General features: G+C 31.0%; 1 protein-coding gene and 1 long non-coding RNA gene across 2 annotated transcripts; both read left to right on the top strand.

Annotated features, from left to right (window-relative positions):
• Window positions 1–331: 331 nt before the first annotated feature.
• On the top strand, window positions 332–2212 carry LOC125607882. The gene is made up of 2 exons (XR_007338922.1): window positions 332–1842; window positions 1935–2212. It is a non-coding gene; the product is annotated as an uncharacterized LOC125607882 (long non-coding RNA).
• A 1078-nt stretch (window positions 2213–3290) lies between these two features.
• On the top strand, window positions 3291–4203 carry LOC106448191 (uncharacterized protein At4g22758). The gene is made up of 2 exons (XM_013890114.3): window positions 3291–3552; window positions 3757–4203. The coding sequence occupies exons 1-2, from the start codon at window positions 3348–3350 to the stop codon at window positions 3978–3980; spliced, it is 429 nt and encodes a 142-aa protein (XP_013745568.2). The 5' UTR covers window positions 3291–3347; the 3' UTR covers window positions 3981–4203.
• The last annotated feature ends 6660 nt before the right edge of the window (window positions 4204–10863 follow it).

Below are 10863 nucleotides of genomic sequence, written 5' to 3'. Positions count from 1 at the left end.
AACACTTTACACTACTTTTTCAAAATACACAACCTTTCAACATAAGTGGATTCATAACCTTAAAAATTAATTGGAAAAGACACAACCTTCCAACATAGAACTTTTAGAAAAGACACAACCCTTTACACTTCTTTTTCAAAAGACACAACCTTTCAACATAAGTGGACTCACAACCTTTAGAATTAATTGGAAAAGACACAACCTTCCAATATAGAACTTTTAGAAAAGGCACAACCCTTTACACTTCTTTTTCAAAAGACACAACCTTTCAACATAAGTAGACTCACAACCTTTGGAATTAATTGGGATTGCTATTATTAGTAGATATACCAAATTTTCCCTTAACAAAAAGAACTCATTTTTTCTCATTTTCTCTTTTTGTTTTTGTTTTTAATAGTTTGAAGTACCATCTAATTTTAATTTGTACTCCTCTATCTTTTTAAATTTTTCTTTCTCTCCTGTTATTTTGATTTAGGTCTTTCTTTTGTATCCGGGTGATATCTTATACCACGCTGGCTTATGATTTGGGAAAGGAATCATATATTTCTCGACTTAGTGAAAGAATATATTTGATTCAAGTTTTAATCTAATAGATGACAAAAAAATGTTGTATTCAGTTATATTATATATATTGTATTTTACCTTGATCAACATTCATAAAAAGAACATTGCACTTGATCAAAGTATTTCTTTCCTCTCTCTCCTCACCTAACTCTATCTCTACTTCAATTTTTCAGATCTGGTGTGCTCTGGCATTCGGATGGCGCGTGCGAGCAGCACCGGAGGCGGCTTTCTCTTCCTCCCTAGCTCGTTTTTTCTTTGGCTTCTTTATAGCCTCTGTTTCTCTTCACTTTGTTCGATTTTGTCTCTGAAAGTTTTCACGGCTAGTCCTCTGCTCACGAAGAGGCTCGACACCGGGTTGAACTTTGTACGCTCTGGAGTCGTAGTGCGGAGTCAAATCAGTTTCTGTCAGAGGGGCTCGGTTTTTAGGGTTCATGAGGGCTTTTTCATCTTTTCTCTCTAGCATTTCAGCGGCGTATGGAGGAAGTTTCAAGCTTTCAGAATTATTGCTCGTGGATTCCGGATCTGCTTCCTAGCTTTGCCAAAGCGGTGGCGTTGTCTTGCACAGTGACTCAGCCTTGGTGTCTCGGTGAGTTTTGCCCTGTCTCTTTCGTAACATGACAGCCTCGGAGGTTCTGTTACTTGAGGGAACAGTTATAGCCAACAGGTTTGGTGTGTATGGATCTTGCGGTGTTCCCGGGTGGAGGTTCTTGGCGTTCGGTTTGTTTGGGTCGCCTATGACTCCACCATTGTATCGCTGGTGGTCTCTCTTTCTTTTGTTTACCTCTTCTAGATTCTAGTATCAGGTCAACACTTGAAGCTTGTCGATAGCTTCCTAGTTGCTTTGTTCGTGTATAGTTTGGCTAGTTGGCCATAGTCACTGGTTTTCAACAATTTGACGGTTAAGGTTACTTCTGCTCGGTTCTCGACAGTGGCGTGTTATGAGGAGAGTAGGGGTTTGTGTGGTCTATGAACCTCTGGCTCCTTTCTGTGACTCAATGCGGAGCTTCGGTATCCTAGTGCCTTCTGCTGTTATCAAGCAGTCTTGACAATGTTGTTTCTATTACTTTTGCATGTCGTTGATTTTTATCTGGTGCTAGAATAGTTGCTGTTTTGTGCCCGTCTTCTGCAGGTTTGTTTTAGCAGAGGCATTTTGGCTAATCGGTCTTTGCGGCTTGTTTTTTTTTCGGAGCCGGTGAGGAGTCCATCTTGGGTTCATTATCTGCTCCGATATTTGGCGTTTGAGAAAAGTGTGTACAGCCGGTCTAAGATTGCTACTTGGTTAGTCTTTGGTTTTCTTTCTTCAGTTTCATTTTGGTGATTCAATGAAGGTTTCGATGCATTCTAAGACAAAATTTATATAAAAAAACTAGCTACTCCGAGGCAACAAGGTGAATCTCTCCTTCCCGTGGCCATCGTCAAAGGCAGAGAACAGTAATTGATGCATGAGGATACTTGATTCGATTTACCGGAACGCGCCGGAATATAGGTTGAGCAAAGGTAGATACAATATGGTTGAATTGTGTAATTTTGTGTGAGTTGTACTTATTTCTGTTTACGGATCGATTATTAATAATAATATATTGTTAAAAAAATAATTCGTACATGATGTTTTTATTTGAGGTTATCATTTTGAGTTTTATAATACTAATATTATTTCTCAAAACTCATACTATTTAATTTGGACTACCGCCAATTTTTGTTTTTAGTCTTAGTATGTGTCTTCTCCTAGACCTCGTATGTTATTACGTAAGATTTAATTTATTTAAATTTGAGAAAGCAGATGCCTAGTAAGAGTGTAAGACACAAGTACTTGTTGTCAAAAAAAACATGTTACCAATTTCTCTTGATGTTTTTTTAATAGGTCTTTTTAACTCGCAGTTCAGTTTACAAAGGACGATAATATTATATAAGCACAGTTTTATCAAATACGTACTGTCAAGAAAACAAAATTGTTAATTTTCGTAAACTCATATCACCCAGTTTGGTCAACCAAATCTATTACTGAATTTAGTAATGATGCTGACGTAAAACATAATATTCATAGACTAATCAATTTACAGGATTAAAAATGAAATAGTCCTGCAATCCTCCACAAAGTTGTCCACTGTAACCATCATACATTAATTATAGATAGTACCGACCACCGCAATTAAGTTGATACCTCACCTCATTTACTCATTTTCCCAATTTCCACCCCATTATTTGTCTTATGTATGACTTTGTCAACCGGTCAACTATTTTCTCTACACCTTTTCGACTTGAAAAGGAGAATAAATAGTACATCCATTCTTTCACTAAGTTCTCTGTCACATTAGTTGTCTAAACCATATATATCAAAAATGTTCTCGTGGTCGAATAGTTTCACAAGAGATTCCACTACTCTCTGCATCAGCACCATAGGTTAATGCATCCACATTTGAGCCAACAAGCCAATGGCATTAGATTCTTCAAAGATTCTATATGTACATATACAATAAACTACCAATAACCATCAATCGCTTAACAAATTTAGACTCACTGTGGTGGTTCTACATGTATGGTGATTAACCTCATAAAAAGAAATTTCTTGGCCTTGATAGAAAATCCATCTAACTTGTTTTGTCGGGACTTATAAATGAAAGAAGCATATTATAGGTTCTTCTAAATAGTCTCTCAATGGACGAAAAACTCCAAACATGTATCTTTCATGTCCGTCTTTTTTGCCTCTATAAAATGCAACCATTGAGGATGTGAGCTTCATGCAAAGACGAAGGGGGAAAATAATCTTTCAGTGAAAAAGAGTGATGAAAGAGCCGAAGAAAAAGATTTTGGTGAGTGTGAATGTTCTTGGAAGCGTTGGTCCTATAAGGTTTTTGGTCAATGAAGACGATAAAGTTTCAAGTGTTATTAACACAGCTTTGAAAACCTATGCTCGTCAAGGCAGGATCCCGGTTCTAGGGTTCGATGTCAACAACTTCATTTTCTACTCCAATAGTGCAGGATTCAAAAGTATTTTACATCTTTACCACTCTTTACTTGTGTTACTTTACAATCACGCATATTCTGGACTAGTATGAACTTCAATATGGAAATCAACTGTTTAAGAAAAACACGTGGAAATAGTTTGCATGAATTAACGTTGTGTTTTACATTCATAGTATAAAGTTATTATCTGTAGTATTTAATTTGTATGTATCACTGTTTTGGTGTTAGCTTTGAATCCACAAGAGAAGATAGGCTCAATGGGTGAAACGAACTTCTTGCTCTGCAAGAGAGAGCGAGAACCACTGGAAAAGGTCGAAGGAAGAGAAGAGAGTAAAGCTCGTGAAGGCAAGGGTTGGAAAAATCGTCTTCGTCGGTCCTTATTAGGAGAATTTCTATACAAAAACAAGTCTAACTCTACAAAAGTTGCAAGAACTAGATCATTATATCAGTGATCCTTTTTCTTGCAAATATAGATTTCATTAAACTTAACGGGGGTTTTAATACAAATGTTGTTACTTACACTAATATGGTAGATACAATTTACAGCTCTTCATATATATACTTTTATGTAGTATATTCTCATTTGACGATTTTAGCTGCGGCTTCTGTAACACTATTTGCCTGAAATTCGATGCAACTTCCAAACATATAAAATGCATCATAAATTATAAAACAGGATTTTGATGACATTACCAGAAAACTAATCATATCATAATTGAATCTGCAGCAGCAGTATTTGGGAAACAACAGAAAAAAGATCTTGTGTTTCTGTTTCTGCGCTAAAGCTTTGAAGATTCAAAAGCATATAAGTATTTCACAATCCCTTGAACAATATTTGTTTTTTTTAATCAACCCTTGAATAATCTTAAGAGTCATAATTTTAACATAAATGACTATGCCTTCTATAAGTTTACGGTTGCTCAAAACACTAAATTATCTTGATGTATACATGTTGATGCCATTTACGTTTGAAATAGTTTGGCGAGACATGAGTATTCGAGAGTCGAGACCAACCAACAATCACTAATGAAATGCAGAGAATTTCCAGGTTATGAAATTTGTAAGAAGGTTGTAGTCAAACAGTGATGTGAAACACTAAATGAAACTTCAATATTCCTCTGCTTGTCTTAGCAGTTATTCATTGGCTTCCTACGGTTATTATTTGTATTACAAATATTTTTACCAGAATTATAATGCACCGAAATTATTTAGTCCAATCTGTAGAAAAAGTTCTGAAATATGAAAAATTGAAAACGGAAACCTAAGAGACATCTTTGGAAATATCACAACGAGCGATTAATCAATATTAACTACTACTAATATCTTCATCAAGAGTCATGACCACGTTCTCCAGAAACGGTCAAAGACTAAATTATTTTTGGAAACTGTAAAAACGAATCAGCTATGTATATAAGAGCTTTAGATGTTGTTTATGACACAGATCCAATCTTTTTGTTCGTTTTAAAGTTTCGAATTTCTTGTCCAGTGTTTAGGAGAGAAAAAGATAAAAAGAAAAGTATATCATGCAGATAGTCGTCAAGGATATGCAGAACAGAAACGTAAGCCTAACTGTGGATGGTTCTGATACTATTGAAAACCTAAAGGATATGATCGAGGAGAGTGAAGGCGTCCCAGCGCAAATGCAGAGGCTCATCTTTTCAGGCAAGCAACTTCAAGATGGTCACAACATAGCAGACTACAACATCCAAAACGGTTCATTCATTCACTTGGTTCTGCGTCTATTTGGCGGTTTCTGAATGTGCAACAAGAAACAGAATGTTGGTCTCTGTTTTTATCTATCAAATTAATAAATTGAAGTGTTTATTTTCTGAATAACCAAATTTTCTAGTATTCAATAAAACAAAATGTCTCATCTAAAAGACTTAAGAATTTGTTTTTGCATGGTATCAAATTCTTAAGATTGATTTGTTCGCACCACTACTTGTTTATTCTTTTACTTTCTAGAGCATTTTGGTAGAGAGGTCGACATCAAGTCATACAACTGAACATCGACAAAGATATTTAAGCGAACATCTGCTCATGAGATGAAATACAATAATAGTTATGTAGTGCTGCTAGTAACACTAGCACTACTCATGGGAGTATACAACAACAAATACAAGAAAACATATTGTAAGCAGTGCCGTGCGAAGGATAGCAAGTTTTAAAAATAAACTTATTTCCAATTATATTGAAAATAATTTTCTAATGAAATATATCATCTTCACAAAATATACAAGTGTAAAAACTATAAAAGAATAAGTCTATTAAGTGAATACGTTTTAACTATATCATATAGGAAAAAAAAGTTGAATTCAGAAGGTGAGTCCGTTGAATTATAGTGGAAAGCGTTTTTCAGAATAATTCTAAATCACTAGACTAAAAATTATTTTAGATTTTAAGACACCAAATAAATTTATATTAATCCAGGGTCCAAGACGATTGTCTTTTTCAGTGCACCGTTGGCACGGCTCTGATTGCAAGGTGTGTAACCTAATCTATGATGTAAAATGTGTTATTTGAGACTTGAGAGATTATCCACATCAGTATAATACTTTTTTTTATTCATACTACTATTTTCTATTTAAACATTAAGCAAGTTTCAACCACCAAGGTCATCATGGCCATGCTGCCCCTTTAGATGTGGGAATATTAGCTTTTCGGTTATAATAATGCAACAATGTTTTCTTAGAAACCAACTCCGAGAGTCTATGGTAAACGTACAATACTTTGTTGTGAAATAGATTTTGGGAAGAACAATGTTAAGAATTTAAAATCAATCTATTAATAACACTAAATTTTAAAAATGACAATATGAATTATTTTCTTTTATTTTAAAATAATAGAAGGCTTTTCTTGATTTTATAAAATGATGTATGCAATAATCTAGACTTTTAAATCTTTAAATTTTTTTTTTATAAATTTAGAAACTAAGAACACTATATTTAAAAATCATTTGAAAAGTATTACTTAAAAACACCATAATCTTAAAAAAAAAATTCAAATGTTTCTCTTTCTAAATAAACAGAACAACAACACCATATTTTAAAATAGTTTTGAAAATTCATACTTAAATAATCCATAATTTTTATTAAGTCAAATGTTTCTCTTTCTTGATAAACAAACCAATAACACATCCTGAAATTTTTCTTCAGTTTATGTTCTTTAAATCTCTTAATTATTTGTTTAAAGGTGAAGTATGTTTTTCTCGTTCCTTTGAATATCTTGGTTTAACTCAAAAGTAACTTGTTTTTTATTTGTAATTTTGATAGCTATTTTATGGTACAACCAACAAAAAAGTAGACCAGTTTTCAATGTTTTAAAGGCATTTTAAACCTAACACCATTTTTTCCTCTAAAATAGAGTAAAAGTAAATATAGATTAAAAATTACTTCAATTCTATTCTATTTTCACTCCATAATGAAATTTATTTCATAAATAGAGTAATATATTTTTTTTTGTTCATTACTCTATTATGAAGTGGGAAATATACTAAGGTTAGAGCATTTTTACTTTATACTTACTTTCACTCCATTTTAAAAGAGAAAATGAAGTTTTACATTGAAGATGCTCTAAATGTGGTTTCTAACGATCAATTTTCTCTGCGAAATATATTATTTCATGATACCTATTAGTTATAGAGAATTTATTTTGACTCAATTTTCAAACAAAAAATGCGACTAAAATTTACACCAATACTGAACAATGTTTTTGTAGACTTCCTTAGTCCAAAATTACCTATAAGACTTAGAGTTAAAAGAATGGTATCCTAAAAGGCTAGAGCCCAAATACTCATACCTAATATCCAGTGTTTTTAAATCGCACTAATCCGGTAAGGCAGCTCGGGTTAAACTGTAAACCAGACATATATCTGGTTCAGGTGAATAAAAACCAAATTTACAAAATAATAATATTTTCTTATTATACGAAATTTCAAAAATCACAATGATAAAATGTAAATTCAAAATATTGATAATATATTTAAATAAAAATATTGATTTTATATTTGATTTTCATTTATTTATACTTTAATTTTATTTAATAATTATTTATATTTCTTTGATAAATAATTTTTTTAATAACTAAATGTATTAATGTTTATAAAATTCACCAAACATAACTAACAAATCATTCAGAATTAATTCTATTTTATTCTTTAATTGAATTTAACTGAATTAGGTTGAACTCAATTAAACTCAGTCAAACCATGACCCACGATCTAAACTTTTTTCCTTTTAGTTATCAGTCCGGTTTTTTAAACTTTTCTAATATCTATTTTGTTTTCTTTCTCTGCGTTACTTGGTGACATGTTTTTTTATTGTCTTTGGATATTTGCTACTCCTAATTTGGCATCCAAAGGAATAAAATAACATGTCTTACCGATTTTGTTCTTTATGGCTCTTTTCTGCTTAAAATCACTATTACAAAGTTTAATGAATTTATTATTAAATAAAAAAATCAAACTAAAATTTTAATTTCTTGTCTCATTCTTACTCATTTCAAGTGCTATTTTATTTCTACTCCAATTTTTTTTTCCGCTTCTTCTTCTTCTTCTTTGTTTTTTATTTTCTAACAAACTTTAAATGCAATTTCTATAAGAAAATTCAAAATTTAATTTTAGGTGATTTATTTAATTATTTTTTATATTATGTTATATATTAGATTGTTTTATGAAATATTATTTAATTATTAATTTAAAATGGAGGAATTTGATTTAAAATAAAATTAGTTTAATTAATTCATTAAATGTTTTCTTGATTTTAATCCAATAATATATGTACATATCAAACTTGTTTTATAAATCCGACAAAGTATTTTATTGTTAAGTCATGAATTTGAGTGGTTGACGCACAATGAATCATATAAAGATATGAACGGTTGGTTTTATTGAGACAAATAAAACAACTATGCCAAATACATATTAACTATTTATGATAACTTATTAAATTTTATTTATTAACTATTTATGATAAATTATAAATTTTATTTATTTCTTAATACAACTTGGTATAGTTGATTAAAACTATGTATAAAATAGACGATTAGAAATTTATATTGGTCTATTTGTACATTTGGTATACTTGGAACAATTAATACAATTTTGACATGATAGAAAATCATAAAACAACATTTGCAAATGTGGTCTTATATATATAATATAAAATTAAAACTTGTATTGGTCTATTAAGTAAATTCAACATCTATCTTAGTTGAGTATTTGTCTATTTGGGTAAATTCAACATCTATCTTAGTTGAGTAATATTTTGGGAAATTATTATATCAGTTTTTAGGTTTACACTTTCTACTTTTTTTTTTTTAAATTACTAGTTCAGCCCAAATTATTATGGAAAACAAATATCATATGTATTTAAAGAAAAATTATGATATGAGAATATGTTAAATATAATTTTTATATATAAATTGAAATATACAAGTAAATTTTTTAAATTTAGTTTATGGTATAACTAGTTCAAAGTGCCAAATAACAATTATGTTCATCTTAGTGCAACTAATAAGATGGGTACAGCTTCATGTAATATTTGAAATTGACAAAGTTTCATTATCTTCATCTATATGAAAAAGCAAACAAATATCAAAATCTGGACCAAAGATTTATCTATTTTATTTGAAGTTTTTATTTATTTTTTGCAATCATTACACCACATTTTTTTAATTTACATTATTTACTTCATATTTTGATTTTTTTTACTAATAACTTAGCCACATTATTTTTGAAAATCATACAAAGATATTTTCACAAGATTTATTATTTCAAAAGATGTTAAACATAGTATATCCAAGTAGGACATCTTTGATGCTTTTGTGTATGGTACAATTAAGTTTTTCAATTTCACAGCCAAAATACAATTATATTCACTTTAGTAAATCTTAAAATGATACAACTACGTGTTATTATTCTCTTATGTATACCAGTTGTACTATTCATACTAAATCCACTCTCAAATATGATAATTGTTTGATTAGCCTAAATTATTTTAATTACACAAAGCTGTGTGTCAACCTAATGAGTTTGTTTACGAATTTCAATAGGATGTTAGTATAGGTTGAATCATGAAATTGCAATAGAAATAGTTAAACGAGGATAGTACAACGAATACAACCAATACAACTAAACATATTAACAAGCAGTATAATTGGTGCAACTCATGTACGATATACAACTTATTTAATTAGCTCCTACAACTAGGATAACTGAAACTATTCATACAGCAAGTACAAATAGTATAACTGGCACATTTTACATATCATAACATTTAGAAAACTTTAGTTGTACCAGCCATACCTATTTTCCTTAATTATTACAATTCATTGTAGTTAAGTTAGTAATTAAATATACTTAAATAACCTTCAACCCGGGAATATCAGATGACCATTTTCAGCTTGAGCAACCACTAACCTATTTTTGGTGCAAAGGGCCAGTAGTTAGTCCTTCGCTACCTCAAGCTTATTGCTCATGTCATCTTCGGTGTTGAGTTTAGTCACCACCCTCTTCACATCGTCTTTTCACTTCGTCGAGCTCATTATTTTGATGAATATCACGTATCATACGTTCATAAAGCGCAACCATACGGTTAATCTTCTCAATACACTACAACAAGGAAAGATTGTCGCTGGAAGTGATGATTCGACAGCGTCAAATCTGAATCGCTAGATCGGATAAAACTTTTAGATCAACAATTGGGATCATCTCTTCGATAGTTTTCGCCCATTAAATGTAAAATACATGTCACTTAGTGGGCTTAGAGAGTAATTGTTGGATCAAGTTGTACTCAAAAATTTGTATTCAACAGTTTACGTCTCTTACTACTTGTATATTAGCATAACTAATACTACTTGTATAACTAATATAAATAAGAACTAGGTGATAACCCGCGCCTTGCGCGGAGTGAATTGACTCGGTGATTTAATGTTTGACATCCAAAATAAAGTCTGTATTTGCAATATATGATTGGTAAAGTAGGACTTTATAACACCGGAAGAAAGTTTCAAGAACGGTAAAAATATATTTAAACAATAAAATAAGTCTTTTATAACTTAAAAGCTCATTTATTATTAAGATGCATAATTAAAGAATTTATCATAATAGTTCTTAAGTAAGATATTGAAAGCCAAAACAAAAATATAAATGTGAATAGAATACTAATAAAACGAAAAAATCTCCAGTGTGGAGCTGCGCACCTTAGCGAGCTTGGTCATGTCTCGGTTCTAAGATACAAAGTGTACTCTGCTTCAAAGTGTTCTCGTCGAGATGAATAGTCATGTCTCTCTTCTAAGAGAAAAGAGTGGGTTATATAGTTCATACAATATATACAC

Source organism: Brassica napus, chromosome A4 (assembly GCF_020379485.1).
Source record: "Brassica napus cultivar Da-Ae chromosome A4, Da-Ae, whole genome shotgun sequence".
NCBI classification, from domain to species: Eukaryota; Viridiplantae; Streptophyta; class Magnoliopsida; order Brassicales; family Brassicaceae; genus Brassica; species Brassica napus.
This window is presented reverse-complemented; position numbering and strand designations above follow the sequence as displayed.

Bases quoted from the DNA above. Each gene is read 5' to 3' on its own strand.
- LOC106448191 (XM_013890114.3), top strand. From the start codon at position 3,348: ATGAAAGAGCCGAAGAAAAAGATTTTGGTGAGTGTGAATGTTCTTGGA. The intron at 3,553-3,756 runs GTATTTTACATC...TTTTGGTGTTAG, and splicing joins CAATAGTGCAGGATTCAAAA to CTTTGAATCCACAAGAGAAG.